Raw genomic sequence first — 17239 nt, forward strand, 5'->3', positions numbered from 1 at the left:
AAAAAATGGTTTTGTCGAAAATTAAATCATAAAATCGTTTTATCTTTCAATATTTACTTGCTCCCCAACTATTCATATGAAATTTATGCCAAATTTCATCACTCAGATCTGAAATTTAACTGATGCTACACCAAATTCATTAAAGGGTAAAACACTCATAGGAATTTATTCTCTGCAATACAATAGCATTCAGACAGATAGATGGCACAAAGTCTTGTAATGTCTCTCACCAACATCAAAGCCGGTTAAAATGGCCACAAAACAAGCCAAAAGAAAAGATACACACTCAAAGCAGAGACACAACAATGACACTGATATTGTCATGTGTTTAATCTTGTTTAATGATCGTGCTTTCCGAGCAAAGCAAGGAGGAAGGGCTCGTAGTCCCAGTGAGTCTCCTTGGCCACAACTTGCTCCAAAGTCTTACTGTGCCTCTGATAGAATCGCTCCTTAATCTCTCCCAAATCCTTTTCAGCCCTTGTAACTATGACTCTAGTCAGAGCATCCTCATCAGTTCCATGCTTCATTAGCGCGTCAGTCAGAACCTAATGATTCCAGAGTTCAGACACATTATCAGAAACACTTTCTTTTTAAACATGAAAAAACTTAAATCTTCCTAGATTAGCAAATGTAGAATTGCTAGCTACCTGTTCCAAGTACTCCTGAGGGCACTTGATGCATCGAATAGCAGCTTGGAGTGCTACGACAAATTCCTTATCAGAATCCAAAACCTGTGGAGACCAGATCAAATTTACTGCATTAGATTATCTCCTTAAGACCAGTTTTGATATGAAAACACAAAGTAAAGAAGTTCAAAGACCACTAAGTTCACATAAGGGCTACACAATTTCAGCTCACAACAAAAATTTACTCAAACAAGTTCATATAGGTTCACAAAGTTTTATTAGGAATGCTGTCAAAAAGTCGATGATTGTTGGTTTAATTAACCTCAACAAGGGGAGTGCCACTGATATCTTCATAGCGAAAGAAAGTTGAAACGAGATGAGCCTTGCTCCTAGTAGTCACGATCCTAATGACCTCATCATGGTTATATTCCTTATCTTTGAAGCAATCTTCAAGAATTTTAGCATCTGCCTCGACCAACTTTGGGTCTATGACTTCAGTCTCATACGAGTCGTACCTGTAAACACTAACCAACAGAAGTAGCAGCTGCAATAATATTCAACATTACAACATTATTAGTTATGACAATCGAAAGACATCAATAGCCAACTCAATGTGATCAATGGTTAGGATCCGAGGACTTGCCTTGCGCAGATCACCGGAGAAATGAGAAGCCACATCTTCTTCCAAGCTATGCTTGTATCGAGCTTGATAAGCTCTCTTGATTGCCAACAACTCATCAGAAGATGGGATGCATGAAATTTCAATGATAACCCCCAATTTCTTTTCCTTCAAAGCATTATGAGCTAGAACTGCCTCTCGGTCACAAGGGTCCAACATCCATCGGTAAACTGCTTTCTACATTACATAAAAGTAAGAATTAGAGCTACTACTAGATACTCTTTGTTTCGTAATAATAGGCCACATCTATGTTAAGGTCGGACATAGGTATGTGTCCAAGTGTCGCACCCAGTTAATTTTGTGAATACGTTACATGATTGTGGCCTAAAATAAAGTGTCGTGATTTTAACACAGGTAAATGAAGAGTACGAGTAACAAAATGGTCTTATAATTTATACCTCAAAATTGCCAGAAAGTTCTTTCTCAAATCGCTTCATAAGATTTTCACTGTACATCTCTTCATATGCTTCCTTAATCAGCTTTAACTGGGCTGCAGTTCTGTGACAGATGATTTCGATAATTCCCTTCTCATTAGTTCCCCATCCTGCATTTCCCAAACATATTAATCAATCCATCTTCATTAATTAGTAATTAGATGAAAATTAATCATCAACTCAATCAATCAATCAAAGCCTTAATTCCATAAGTGAGGTCGGCTAACATGAAAATTAATCATCAAGTAATCCCTTTTAATTAGATTAAGATGTATAAAAATAAAGTCAACTTAAGCTTGAGGCATAACAAAGATCACAACAACAATAAAGCCTTAGTCCCAAAATAATTTGAGGTCAGCTAACAATGATCAAAGAAGCAAAAAAAAGTCAATGTAGCACATATAAAGATCAAATGCAAATAACAATTAACAGCTTAACAAGATTTAATCAAGTTATGTATTTAGTTCATAGGAGCATTAAGATCAAAATGTGGTTAATCAATTAATTTAATTGATCAAAGTCTTGAGGGGTGGCACCCAAAACCATGGGATCAAAATATTAAACCCCGTCTACATCATTTGCCCTTACGGCTCTCCTTATACCCAAAAAAAAAAAAAAAAAAAAAAAAAAATTAAGATCAAAATTAAGAGTGAAATGATAAAAACCCACAAAACAGAGAAATCAAAATCTTAAACACAGAGTTTAAAAGCAAATCAAAATAAAAGATATCACATAAACAACATAATGTAAATTATGATGATGATGATGATTAAATGATGATAATAAATATAATCGATGATGATGATGACCTTCACAAGCAGCTCTGAGAGCTTCAGCATCAGCAATGGGATCAGCATGATCAGGAGCAACGAGGGTAGCCATTGTAATTTTGTAAAATTCAGACTTTATTTCAAAAGATTTTGATTTGATGTATGAATGTAAATATCAGACTGCAGAATGTGCAAATAGATAGATGGATCAAGTCTTAAATAAAAGCACAGGGTCCCCAGTCACACTATACATCAATACATGTAATAATTGAGTTGGTAACCTGATTGTCTGAAAACGAATATTATAATGTTTTTGAAATTAATTATGTGATGTCAAGAAAAGTAATGTTCTTTGTTTTCTTCCAATTCTACGTGTTTTTCTCGTGAAGTTTGACTGGATAGTTTCACACTTTATTATTCCGTTGAATCAAATTACTCGTAACATATGATGTATTTATTGTGGTTGTTTGAAATGTGACTACTATATTATGTTAATGATAAAATAATTTAATTAATTTATTTTTCACATTATAAGCCTCCATAAGTTTTAAGAACTTGAAAATTTACTTGCGTCACTTGGATAAGTTAAGCATAAGGGGAAAAAGAGGGGGGGGGGGTGGGGAGGGGGAATGGTACTCCGTACAATTCATTAGAGAATTAGAGCGGTTAAAAATTGACCAAATTGTGGATGACGACTCAGATTGAGTAACGAGCTAATTTATATGTCATGATTTCAAATCATTTAAAACAAACTCAATATTAATCCTACCCAAACAACCGATTTGATACCTCTATTATTTTAAGCATCTTTAATTTGGTCATAAGTAATACAAAATAAATACTCCTATACAAGTACAAAGAATATAATAGCAAAAATATCTTATGACATGATATTTTTCATGGTCCATAAATAAGACTATTTTTCAATCAACAAGTGGTAATGCTGAAAATAATATGTTAAGGCTTTATTCAGTTATTCTTCAACATGTTACTCGTATTATTTTTCCTTTTCTACAAAGTTAGGAGATAGTTATATGTTTAGATCTAACTTCTCCCTTCCGTCTAGCCTCACCATGTGATGTTTCCTTGGCTCGGCCTCGCCATATTCTCTTCTTCTTTGCAATATACTCCGTACTTCGTACTAAGTAATTTTAAGTTGTAGGTGTGTATGCAGTGTAAAGCGCCCTATTAGGCTATAAGGAAGTGAAAGCATATGAAGTTGTCTAGTTGACAAAATTATACGTCACATGAATTTGCTCATTTAAACTCTGGAACTTTTTATGAAAAGTTGGACTTCTGTAATCAAATAAACAACTTGGAGGAATTGTTTTCCCTTTCAAACAATTTAAACCCCACATCTTACACATGAAAATTAAAAGATTTAAACTCAAAGCTTACTGACCTTACCTCAGTTGATGTATAGCCAAATTAATTAAAGTTCAAATGATATTCCATTCATATATTAAACTCCTCAGCATAACATAACACACCACCAAAGGTTCAAATACATAGCCTTGTTGAGCTTCTTACTAACGATAATGCTCAACTTAAATTACCACAACATAGCTAAAATCGACACTGGAATTACAGGGCGGTTTTATATGATCATGTAGTTTAATCCTGCTTTCCCAGAAGAGCAAGGAGGAACTTCTCGTAATCCCCACGAGTCTCCTTAGCCACGGCATGCTCCAGAGTCACACTGTTCCGCTTGTAGAACAGCTCCTTGATCTCCCCCAAGTCCCTCTCAGCTCTTGTTACAATCACCCTTGTCAGAGCATCCTCATCAGTTCCACGCTTCTTAATTGCCTCGGTCACAAGCTATACACAAACACGGAATAAATTAACATCATAACAAGTAAAACCAAAACAAAATGTTTCTAACAAAAACTGTACTTCTATATAGAGCAAGAAGAGAAATTACCCTCTCTAGGTACTTCAAAGGGGACTTGATGCATCGGATAGCAGTCTGAAGCGCTGCTACGAAATCCTTGTCTTGATCAGAAGCCAAACTCTACACAAACATAATAAAATTTAAGCCCATTAGTTGCTGTCATAAAGCACAAATGAAATTTTCAATTCAATTTTTGCTTGAAATATTTGTCAATTGCTTATGTACCTTAGTGATTGGGGTGCTGTAAACGTCTCTGTACCGGTAAAAGGTAGCAGTGAGATGAACCTTGCTCCTGGTGCTAATGATCCTTATGATCTCGTCATGGTTATAATTCTTATCTTTGATACACTTATGAAGGATTTCAGCCTCGGCCTCCACTAGCTTTGGCTCTGAAGCCTCACTCTCGTACCTGTGGACACTAACCAGCAGAAGCAGCAGCTGCAGCAACATCGAAAATTATAATGTTATGATTATATCTAATGATATGACACATAAACACGAATAAATTTAAATCATAATAATGGCAAGGATCAAGGATACGATCAGAAAACTTGCCTTGCGCATATCACCAGAGAAGTGAGATGCAACATCTTCCTCCAAGCTGTGCTTGTAACGAGTTTGATAGGCCCGTTTGATTGCCAAGAGTTCATCTGCAGATGGAATGCATGCGAGCTCTACGATTACCCGGTAGTCCGATTTCTTGAGAGCAAGATTGGCTAGAACAGCCTCCCGGTCCAAGGGATCCAACATCCATCGGTAAACAGCTCTCTAAATAAACAAATTTGAACCATGTACATTAGTGAAAGCTACATTTGTTAGGACTTAAACAAAACTTTGAGGTCCAACAGGGTTTTTTTTTTAAGGTCCGATTGAGCCAAAATAACGTTACACATTATAACTACAAATGGAGATGGGGGATTCGAACCTATGACGTATTATAAACAAGCCCTTAGTCACAAATTTACAAGATTACAACCCAAAATAATCCACAAAATTGATGAAAAACTAGATATTGATGTTAAAACTGACTCATATCCGATCGGTCAAACCCAAACTTATTCGACCTCAAACCAAACTTACCAGGCTAATTAAATGCTTCTCAATTTTTTTTTTGTTTTACTACATGTTTAAATCACTGTTTGTATGGTAGCCATCCTAAAAATGACTACCACTAAACTTAATTTTTATTGGTCATTTTATAAATTTCTTTTTTGTTCGTCAAATTTATTAAAAAAAAAATCAATTATTGAAAAAAAAATTAGTTCAAAAAAAATTCAGAAAATTAATTTCCAGGAAAAAAAAATTAAATTTTACAAAAGAAATTTTTGTAAAAAGTTTAACAAAAAAAAATAAAAAACAAAAAAATAAAAAATAAAAAATCGACCAATAAAAATTAGGTGTAGTGATAGTAATTCTACTGTATAATTTTCAATCACAAAAACCCAGATGAGATTCAGACGTTGTCTATTTTATACAAACAGGATTTCTATCAATCTCAATAAACATGACCCATCAAAAGATTATACTCGTAAATGTTTTAGCAAAATTTATGATATAAACATATACGAGTACTACGTAATTCTGAATGACTAATTAATTTGTCCAAAACATCAGTAAAAACAAGAAAAAAAATCATGAAAAAAAAAAATTAAATTTCTGAGATGATAGAACAGAAAAAAATAATAATAATAATTAATTAATTAAAATTCACCTCGAAATCCCCAGAAAGCTCCTTCTCAAAACGCCTGATAAGATTTTCATTGTACTGCTGCTCATAAGCCTCCTTGATCATCTTCCTCTGTGCTGCATTCCTGTGACCAATGACTTCGATGATACCCTTCTCATTAGTTCCCCACCCTGCAATTACAATCAAAATTGTCACATTCGATTCGCCCTTGTCGGGAATTAGTAGTCACGTATACTATCGGCCTATCTGACCATGTCTGGACCCCGAAAAATTTTAGTCACATTTTTTAAAACACAGTATAAATTTGTGAAAAATAATTATTTGCATGCAAAAAATTAATCAATCTAACAAAAAAAAAATGTTGATGATTATTACCATGGCATGCTTTCTTGAGAGCCTCGGCATCGGCAATAGGATCAGCGTGGTCAGAGGCAATGAGGGTGGCCATTTTTCTGATTTTTTTTTTTTTTCTTTTCTAAAGATTTTTTTTTTTTGATGGAATGAAAGATGTTTCAAAATCAAATTCTATTTCATTACCCTGAGTACCTGCCCTCTATTTATACTATAATTTGAACAGTCTCTTAACCATTAAGGATAATTATGTTTATTGTTTAAATTAGTACTCTATGGGTCCCACCGCCCACAGAAAGTAGAGTAAGTTTTGCGTGAGATCGTCTCACACTAAATTATTAATTTGTTTTATTAACAAAAATTGGTCAAATGGGCCAAGTAAATTGAGGTCAAAAGACATAAAGGGTACGGAGTTTTAGATTAATAGTTAATGACAGAATCACATGTGATCAATATAATAAATGTTTTGATTAATGCTTAAGATTTTCATTTTTAGTTTTTTTTTTTTAAAATAGGGAGTCTAATGTAATTCATATGTGTACTCAATTATTCATGACAATAAATGAAATGTATCATATAATATCAATAAAATTCATATATTAAGAAATGAATCAGTCTTCTTAATTGTTAGTTTAGCTTTTGAAAAGAAATTTTCTTATACCCACTAATAAAATCATAAAACAACCTACAAAATACTACGTACATTATACGTACGAGTATTACAAAATTTTAACAAAACCGTCTTATCAACATGAGACCACCTTTAAGGCTTTAACTGACCTACTTGGATCAAATATTAGTGTATTACTCGTGACTAATATATCATGGCTATTGGCTACTACTTGGAAAATTGATACATTTTTTATTTTGAATGATTTGATTATGAATACAATTTTCAGTGAGGTGCATCACTTGATTAAAAAAAATTAGGCTATTAAATGAGTTAGTTCAACACTTCAAACTTTTAGGTAAATTATTACCCAAAAAAATAATAGTTCACATATGTACCAATGTACTTATAAAAAGATATTATAACCCTTGATGTCAAGACTCAACTAACTTCATTTGCTAATGAATAAAAGTAAATCTAATACTCCAAAATATGGTGTAATTTTTGGTTTAGTATTACTGTATTTTTCAATTTTTATATATTTTGAAAATCATACAGTATATTTCATTTCATAAAAATAAAAATAAACTAGTCAAATTTATTTAGAGAAAATCATCATAATTTTGAAAATTAGAAATTAAAATTGGAAACAAACAGGTCCATCAGATTTTAAATTTTTTTTGGTCAAATTACGCGTAGTCGCATACAGCAAAACCATGCATAACTCCCTCCACAATAGTACTAACTACAAACAAATTCTGTATTCCATAATCCATACTTGTTCATAATCTTTGAAACAATTTAACCAAAAAAAAAATGTTTCGGTACAAATTTTAAAATTGAGTTTCGATACTACTTAGAAGAATTATCAGGTCCAACTTTGAATGGGTTGGGTAGGTCACTGGCCAAAAAATTTGCTGAGATATTGAGTGCCATTTGGCAATAATATAGAGGAGTGTTACAGAAAAATTGGACATATATGGTACGTTATCAACTTTTATACTTGCTCCAAAACTATATATAAAGATGTTTTTTTTAAAAAAGTTTAAACGATTAGGTTGAGGTGATGGAGTAGTGATATCGTTCTTACCCCGTATCTCTAATATGGAGTATTTAAGAATCAAATTTTATGGGACTACATTATGACCTTCTTACCATTAAAAAATTCGAAGCAAAAAAGTTTAAATGACACGTGACATTTTCTCTAATTTTTGTCGGCCTACTTTTCGTTATAATATACTTGTATAAAATAAGAATAAAATTGTTGTTAATATAATTTTAGTGTCAAACTTATAATCTTTAAAATTAAAAGTAAAAACATTATTGTTTAATGTTTAATAAAATATAACAACAAAAAATGAAAATAAATCCTTACAGCTATATAAACTTTAAGAGATTTGAAACATGTGGATTGGATTATCATAGATTCATTTTTTTTTTCCTTATTCCAACTCATTGAATGTAGAATTATATCAAGAAATTATTATATATCATGTATGTCATCAAACTTTCCTCACTAAATATAAAATATCTTTTTTTGAGGGAGTGAATAATCACTATTTACTTTATAAGATGAATGTAATTTTTTTTTTTTTTGAAGCAATAAAAAGAATATAATTAGATCTCACATATAAATAAATTACATACGGAGTAATAGTTAAAAAAAGAAGTTCAAATAATGTAGAATTCAAAATATATCAAATAAAAAAAAATAAAATAAATACTTTTACATTAGTAGTAGTACACTTAATTGCTCGATATAGTACTAATAGTAGTGGTACTAAATTTCCTGATGACAAAGGTAAAGTTTAGCTGCAGAATCAACGTGAGTTGTTCGTGCATTAGGTGTGGGTCATTGTCTTTAAGCAAAATATAGACAAATTGGGAGTCATTATTTATTTTATATTTTTATGACATAAATTGGAATCAAATTTTAAAATAAAGTTAGTAACAGACACAAAAGATTACTCATTTTCCACGAAAATTGTTGTGTCCTAATTGTCTATTTGTACTTTTTTTTTTTTTTTTTTTTTTTTCATCTAGCAATTTTCTATGTTTTGGAACATGTAGCTCACATTGTTATTCCCTACTTTCTAACTTGGCATCCATGCATTAGACATTCATACTTTGGACTTAAAGAGTGCGAAATTACACACTTTTTTTATTATTTCTATGTGTTTAACTAAGATCTGCCGACCTCTATATTTGTTTCCATCTTTGTATAATCGCAAATTCGCAAGTTTGTAAAGCATCATCATTTTGATTTTTGCATGACATATGTTTAAAGGAAAAGAGTAAAGAGCAGCGCCAATAATAATAATAATAAAAATAATAATAATAATAATAATAATAATAATGATTGCCGTTTCATTAGTTTGTTACGCTTTATTTAAGAAAGAGATCAAAGGAGAAAATTTTATTGATGAATTTGTTACACAAATTACACAAAGTAGCTTCTAATTAGATATTCTCTACATTACATGAAGATTGACTCATTGCTATTTTATGGGCCAATCAATCCAGTGCAGGATTTTCCACCTAGGGGGGCGGACTAAAGGTAGCAAACATTGTATAAATAGACAAAACCTTTTAAACATACAAAAATTGTACGGATTGTGTTTAATACTTCTAAGTTTTACAACCCGAAAATCTAATTTTTTTGTGATACAGTCCAAAAATTGAAAAAAATAGCATATATTTACAATTACAACTTCACCTTCAAATCTTCATTTTTTTGAAAGCGATATACAATCAAATTATCAAATAATTCATAAATGTGATTTCTAATTCACGATAATTTTAACAAATAAACAATTTCTTATTCAAATTTGGGCAATAGAAGATCCATAGGTTCAAAGTTTTTAATCTCGGGACAATTTAATTTATAGCGAGACATATAATAAAATCAAACTTTTACCCGAAATCCCTACTATAACCAATAATTTGGGGTTGTAATGTATGCATTTATAAAATAAAAAAAAATAAAAAAATAAAAAATAAAAAAAAAAATTATGTAAATTACTATGGTAATTTAGAAGTTAGTACATGATATGATGCCATTAATTAGTACTATTGTAGACACCTAAAAATGTCTCCCCGAAACCAAACCCGATGATGAACAACCTTTCACTGCCACTATTGGTCGGGTTTAATATTTAATCCCGAGAGTGTATAAAAATCATATTCATATTTAATTAAATTCGTATTTCTGAATAGCCCGTGGATCAGTCTTGATGTTTGGTAAAAGCATAGTTTTAATTTTGGCCCAAACCTTTTACTTCAAACCTTTTTATTTTAGCCCGATTTTAATAAATCAGAAAAATGGCCCGAAATTATCAATCGGCACCTAAAAATGCTGATTAGAATTAGGGTTAAATTTAAATTTTGACGGAAAAGGACAGAAATGTCCCGTGTCACGGCAAGAAATCCCGCGCCATGGGGAACATTGCCGTCTGACGACAGAGTGTCCCGTGTCACGGGAGATCTGATGTGACACGGGTACAGTGTGTGTCCTTTCCGCGTAAACCCTAACGCGTTTTCTTTTCCCGTGTGTTAAAAATTATCCCGTGTCACATAAAAGTACACCGTGTCACGGGAATATTTCCCGTCTGACGGTATTATGTACCGTGTCACGGTACGCTTTGCCGTGTCACGGGATACAGTTTTAGGGTTTCTGTCATTTTAGGGTTCCGTGTGCTCCCTCAGCACATTTTCCCTATAAATAACCCCTCATTTCTGATGTACGGGGCATCAAATAATCTCTCATTTTCTCTTCTATGCTCTAGCCTAAACACTAGCCTACCCTTCTTTCTTTCAAAATACCTTCCTTAAGCACTCCAAGGAGTCCATACTTTACCCGAGGTTCTGTCCTTAAGCCACGGCGTGAAAGGTAGAACTGTTTGAGGGTTTGGCCCAAATCAATTCTCATTTAATTTAATTCCATTTTAATTATTGTTTAATTATTTTCCTTGAAGTTACTAACGCGTTTATTGTTTTTATAGTAGCAAGCAAACAAAATCAAAGTAAGGAATCATGTTCCTTTTATTTCTATTATTTTTCTAACGATTTTATTGTTGGAATTATTGCTATATTGCTTCCAATATTAATGTTTATTCTATTGTTTATTATGATCACCGTATTGCATGTTAAAGGGAATATGTAATTGAAAATCACGCCTAATAAGATAATTTGGACAACCGGTTTAGGTTCCTTTTTAATCTTGTTGTTTAATCGAAGTGATCACTAATAATTAGAATTATGTGTTGCATTAATATTAAACCAATTTAGCATAATAATAGTTTGGAGCGAATTGAATATTTTGTTTGTATGCCTTTGAGATCACAGGAATACTTTTCAATATAAGAATCGAGTAGAGGCCAATACGGGCGAATGTGACTCCATGACTCACTTCGTACCATCATCCCCGATCCTCCTTTCGTGGTTCCGAACCATATGGAGTTAGTAATCTCATGGATTATGAATGGGGTGTAACCTTCACGGGTCAATCGTTGTTGCCTATCGTTGTCCCTTAATCGTGGTTGCCTTTTATGATCCGTGAACGGTTTACAAGTTCCTTAAAAAACTTGTTGGCGGCTCCCTACTTTCCTTGTCCCTAATCGTTGTCCCTAATCGTATATGTCAATTCCCACTTCCTATGAGTGCCAAGCATATTCACCAACATGCTTCTACGTAGGCGCGCTTCGAACGACGCCTACAATTTGGCGACTCCACTGGGGAGGATTCTCGGTTATTTATCGATTTGAGTGATCGGTATTTAATCGAGATGAGTGGATGAGACTTGAAAGATTCTTGAAAAATATTCCTGTGATTAAGTTGGCATTTTTGCATAAGCATCGACGTTTTAACGTCGAATTTGGATCTGTCCCGTAGGAAAAATTGAATAACTCGATTGCGTACGAAGAAAAATAGGGCACCAGTCAGATTTTCTGACTGCCGTGTCACGGCAGAGTCTGCCAAGTCACAGTACAATGTACCGTCTGACGGTGCACTGTACCGTGACACGGGAAATTTTGCCGTGTCACGGCAGTTCTAAAATCAGCCCGGTGGCTTATTTTCTCTTCTCACAGTTGACTTCCTTCGATTTTTCTGAAAAACCGTATGTGTTCTACATACGTCTTAGCCCCGGGGGATTTAAGCTCTATCAACCCAAAAACGCTCATGGCAATAAGGGTTCATCCGAGTTATTAAATCCACCCAAACCATGGAGTCGAGTTCGATTTCATCACGAACTCGCGGAGCCGCCCGTTGGCATACACCCTCAAGGGAGGCTGCCTTGCTAACGCGTCCAAACTCTTAACCATGGTACCCTTTTGACACCCAAAGCTTGACCATAGTCGAACATAGAACTTGACTTTAGGTTGAGAACGTTTTTGCATCATCGTGACTAAATGCTACGTGGTTTATTTGATACTAACCCACACGTGTTTGTTCATTTTGTTTCTAATCTATGACCGAGGGTTTTTATTTCCACTTAGTAATTAGAACGGACCATAAAATCGATTAAAATCTGGAAAAATGTCACAAAAAGCCCTGGAACTGAGCACCGCGTCACAGCAAGTCTGCCGTGACACGGTGAACAGTGCCGTGACACGGTTCTTACTACCGTCTGACGGTGGACTGTACCGTGTCACGAAAGACAGCACCGTGACACGGTGCCCAGGAAAATGTCCCGTCTATCCTTTTTTTGGTTCTGTGTGCATATGTGGTCTATGTGTCCAATTTGGTGTCATGTCTAGCTATACGGTCAAAACACGCGTCTATCACTACATGTAGTGTTCACACACTTTTAAATCGTGCACCACTTTTTGACCGTATTTTAGGGAAGTCTTGTTTTTGTGTCGTCGGATGGTATCCTCCCCTTATTCGGAGAATGCCGATCGAGAGACGGTGGATTTTTCAAAAAAAAAAAAAAAAAAAAAAATTGACCGTGTCACGGTACAGACACCGTCTGACGGGGTACCGTACCGTGGCACGGGAATGTGTACCGTGTCACGGTGGGTTTTTCAAAAAAAAAAAAAAAAAAAAAAAAAAAAAAAAATGACCGTGTCACGGTACAGTACACCGTCTGACGGGGTACCGTACCGTGGCACGGGATTGTGTACCGTGTCACGGTGGGTTTTTCAAAAAAAAAAAAAAAAAAAAAAAAAAAAAAATTGACCGTGTCACGGTACAGTACACCGTCTGACGGGGTACTGTACCGTGGCACGGGATTGTGTACCGTGTCACGGTGGGTTTTTCAAAAAAAAAAAAAAAAAAAAAAAATTGACCGTGTCACGGTATAGTACACCGTCTGACGGGGTACCGTACCGTGGCACGGGGTTGTGTACCGTGTCACGGTACAGTACACCGTCTGACGGGGTACCGTACCGTGGCACGGGAATGTATACCGTGTCATGGTGTTTTTTTTTTTTTTTTTTTTTAAAAAAAAAAAAAGCCGTCAGTCAAGTTTTCCGTGTCCTCGCATCAGTCATCTTGGTTTTTGTTCACATGTCTAGCCATACGATCATACCACGAGTCTTATAACATCACTTAGTCACTCACGAGTCAAGAATAGTCCACGCACTTTCTTTATGTTCCGACTTGAGTCATGCACCATGTCGTTTATGATCGTATATTAGGTTCATGCACCCTTTTTCCGTCATAATAAAAAATGAGTGGAGTTTCTCACCTGTTTTCAAATGTCTTTTTCCTTCCTTCCCTATCTTGAGCAATGAGTCAAACAATTAAGTGATTTTATTTCATTTCACAGCACTTGGTCAAGAAGCAGGGGAAGACTGTTACGGTTTGAGTCGCTACCTCACCAACCTCTTATACCTAAGAGGCGTACAAGAAAAACACCACAAGCATCCCCACAGAATCCATCTACCATTTATTTTCAACCAATGGCCACTAAGGAAGATATGGAGAACATGAACCAGGCCATCGAAAGGTTGTCTACTATGATGGAAGCACTCACTACCAGGGTTCTCACAGTAGAGCAAAACAATCAAAGCAATGCCACTGTAGCTGCAATAGACAAGATCAGAGAACAGATGAGTAAGATCTCTGAAGAGTTTACCTATGTAAAGCAACCTGCCACTTCTCTGAATATAAGGGATATGCTTCCTGAGAAGTTTTCCACCGCTGACATTCCCAAGTTCAAACCTACTGATAACCCTATGTTTCATTTGAAGGCTTTTTCTGCAACCATGGCTCTGAAGGGATTGGACGTAACACTCTTCCCTACGGTGTTCCCTCTCTCCTTAGAACATGCTTGCCAACAATGGTTTTATTCCCTAGATGCCAAATGTACTGCGACTTGGCAAGATGTCACCGACAGTTTTATGAACCGTTACAAGTGTAACATTCAAAGTAAAACTTCTGAACGTGAACTCTCAATTCTCAAACAGAAAGAGAATGAAGGCTTCACTGCTTACCTAAATAGGTGGAGGGAAACAGCTGCACTCTTGGTAGATCCTCCCAAAGAAAAAGAGATGATTCGCCTCTTCATCCAAAATCTGACTCACAAGTACAAGCAACATCTCAAATTTCTTCCGTTGAACACTTTTGAAGCTGTATATGACATTGGCATCAATATCGAGGACGAACTAATAAAGACTGCCGGTAGTAACAATAACAACACTTGGAAAAACAAGAAGAACGACCTTCCTTCTTCTTCGTCTTCTAAGCAGGAAAATACTACCAACAATATAAACCAAGTTGATCTCAACGAAGTATTAGCTCTTGATGCTCCATTGCCCAAGAAAAGGAGAACCTACACTCCTTTAGGAATGACTTATGATGCGGCCTTTGATCGCCTTTACGGACAAGGCTTGATCACACCTATTGGGCCATTTCCAGAGCCCAAACCTGAAGAAAGGAGCGCCAAATGGAACCCCAATGCCCATTGCAAGTTCCATCAAGGAAGGGGTCACTCTACCGAACAATGCTGGAATTTAAAGGATGCTATTCAGGATCTTGTTGATGTCAACAAACTTCCAGTCCCTCCAGGTGGTAAAAAGTGACAAGCAGCAATGAAGATAAAGCGCGCGACGAGCTCCTCGTGCTAGATTTCATGATTTTTTTCCTTTTCGCCCTTTTAAGTCTAGCATAGATTTCCCATCCTAAGTTTAGTGTTTAGATTCCCTTTTTCTATAATTTGATATTTTGTTATCTTATTCACCATTTCCATCAATAAAATGAGCATTATTTCTTTATATCTTGATCATAGCAATTCTCATTTTAAAAAAAAAGAAAAATTGCCGAACTAAACACAAGGTACACCCATGATTTGAGGCACCTTTGCAACCCTTTCATTCCTTTAAAACATTTTCAAACACTCATTCCATTTCTTCGTAAACCACTTTGAGCCTCGTCTAACGATTGACCTTATTTATTCAACCCACATTCACTTAACCCAGGGATGGAAAGATGTGCAATTTGTGTAACAGTAAGAAAGCAAGTTCAAATAATAAAAAATAAAATAAAATTAAAAAAAAAACAATGTCTAAAGGCAAGTGTTCCAATGTCTTCGATATGAACACGTCTCAAATTGCGTCTCTCATCGAGTGCTTGGTACCGTGCCTGAGAAACATGAATGCTAAGTGAGTGATGAACCGCATGATCTGAGATTGCCTACATTGATTCAAAAGAATGAAAAAAAAGGAAGAGAAAGAAAAGAATTTCAAAGCAAAAAATATGTGAAAAATAAAACTTGCAAATTCAAAGTTCTAAAATACACAATTTCACATCTCGGGGGGGTTTCTCTCGGGTCTTGAGCCTTTTATCCTTTTCTTCCTTAAACCATCAACTTAACCACATTACAACCCTTGAAAGACCTCTTTGAGGTGTACATACACTTGTGCAAGGTTCGGTTAGAGCTACGTTCGGCCTGATTCCTAACGGATACGTAGGCAACCTCACATTGAGGTGCGGCCACATTCATATTCATATCTATGCATGATTGAGTCAAAGAATATCCAATGCTTATCCCTACCCATTTAGAGCTAGACCTGGGGGCTTGAACCCACATTACTTAGTTTACCCAGCCTAAAGAGAGTCATCATCTTTGACTCTTCTCACATCTATTTCTATCACCACAACCCCTGCAGCCAACCTTAGTATCCCTTTCACACACTTCACTCACACATACATAGTCATATCATCCTTCCCTTTAAGACCCCTTTATCATGAAATCTTGTTTCAACATTTTGCATGTCATCATCTTTCACGACAACATTGTAAACATGCTTAGCTTCCTGACCTGAGCAATATTCATTGTTTCATGCATCGCATAATATGCTGAGCAACATTTATATATCAGTGATTTTTAATCATACAAAGCATATCGTGCTTAGCTCCTTGACTTAAGCAACGTTCATTATGCAATAATTATATATGTGCTTAGCTTCTAGACCTAAGTGACGTTCAAGATCGTTTCTTACACCATATATGATGCTTAGCTCCATGACCTAAGTTAATTCATCTATCGTGTCACATGATGTAATTGTCCTTAGCCTCCTGGCCTAAGAACATGTATCATGCATACATTATCTTCAAGACGACTAGAAGAAAATCCACGCAATTCATTTCTCTATGCTCAACGAGGAAGTTTTAAACTTCTTTTCCTTTTTCGTATGTTTCTTTTGGGGAAGTTCAAAAACTTTTTCAAAATTATTCATCAAGGGAAGTTCGAAAATAAAACTTTTTTTCATGTCTTTCTTTTTCGGGAGAAAGTCGGTACCCTCCACTCATGACAAAAATTGACGGAAAATTTTTGCTTTTACATCTTCGTTTGCTTGTGTCTGCACACACATATACACACACACACTCACAAGTCATACACATGTCATGTCACATCAAGTCAAACTTGGTCAAGTCATTGGTCAAGTCAATTGGTTGAGTCAATCATAGTCTAGACGAGTCCCTTGGCAAATTTTATTTTGCAGGTCTCATCTACAACCCACGTCCGGGGACAAGCGGACCATCTACAGCCCACGTCCGGGGACAAGCGGACCATCCACAACCTACGTCCGGGGACAAGCGGACCATCTACAGCCCACGTCCGGGGACAAGCGGACCATCTACAGCCCACGTCCGAGGACAAGCGGACCATCTACAGCCCACGTCCGGGGACAAGCGGACCAACTACAGCCCACGTCCGGGGACAAGCGGACCATCTACAGCCCACGT

At 35.5% G+C, this 17239-nt stretch overlaps 2 protein-coding genes across 2 annotated transcripts; both read right to left on the reverse strand.

Annotated features, from left to right (window-relative positions):
• Positions 1–139: 139 nt before the first annotated feature.
• Positions 140–2707, reverse strand: LOC145595505 (annexin-like protein RJ4). Its single transcript, XM_081651923.1, has 6 exons — positions 2549–2707; positions 1704–1849; positions 1270–1482; positions 949–1170; positions 648–731; positions 140–545 (listed from the first exon to the last, which is right to left on the reverse strand). Exons 1-6 carry the CDS (start codon positions 2619–2621, stop codon positions 339–341), a joined length of 945 nt encoding a protein of 314 aa, XP_081508049.1. The 5' UTR covers positions 2622–2707; the 3' UTR covers positions 140–338.
• A 1230-nt stretch (positions 2708–3937) lies between these two features.
• On the reverse strand, positions 3938–6620 carry LOC145595506 (annexin-like protein RJ4). The gene is made up of 6 exons (XM_081651924.1): positions 6463–6620; positions 6112–6257; positions 4956–5168; positions 4626–4838; positions 4431–4520; positions 3938–4327 (listed from the first exon to the last, which is right to left on the reverse strand). The coding sequence occupies exons 1-6, from the start codon at positions 6533–6535 to the stop codon at positions 4124–4126; spliced, it is 939 nt and encodes a 312-aa protein (XP_081508050.1). The 5' UTR covers positions 6536–6620; the 3' UTR covers positions 3938–4123.
• Between the last annotated feature and the right edge of the window lie 10619 nt (positions 6621–17239).

Source organism: Chenopodium album, chromosome 19 (genome assembly GCF_948465745.1).
Source record: "Chenopodium album chromosome 19, dcCheAlbu1.1, whole genome shotgun sequence".
In the NCBI taxonomy this organism is placed as follows: domain Eukaryota; kingdom Viridiplantae; phylum Streptophyta; class Magnoliopsida; order Caryophyllales; family Amaranthaceae; genus Chenopodium; species Chenopodium album.

Coding starts and splice junctions, on each gene's coding strand:
- LOC145595505 (XM_081651923.1), bottom strand. CDS start 2,621: ATGGCTACCCTCGTTGCTCCTGATCATGCTGATCCCATTGCTGATGCT. Junction 1,850..2,548: donor TCTCAGAGCTGCTTGTGAAG/GTCATCATCATC, acceptor TGGGAAATGCAG/GATGGGGAACTAATGAGAAG. Junction 1,171..1,269: donor TCTCCGGTGATCTGCGCAAG/GCAAGTCCTCGG, acceptor ATATTATTGCAG/CTGCTACTTCTGTTGGTTAG.
- LOC145595506 (XM_081651924.1), bottom strand. CDS start 6,535: ATGGCCACCCTCATTGCCTCTGACCACGCTGATCCTATTGCCGATGCC. Junction 4,839..4,955: donor TCTCTGGTGATATGCGCAAG/GCAAGTTTTCTG, acceptor ATGTTGCTGCAG/CTGCTGCTTCTGCTGGTTAG. Junction 4,328..4,430: donor CTTTGAAGTACCTAGAGAGG/GTAATTTCTCTT, acceptor GTTTGTGTATAG/CTTGTGACCGAGGCAATTAA.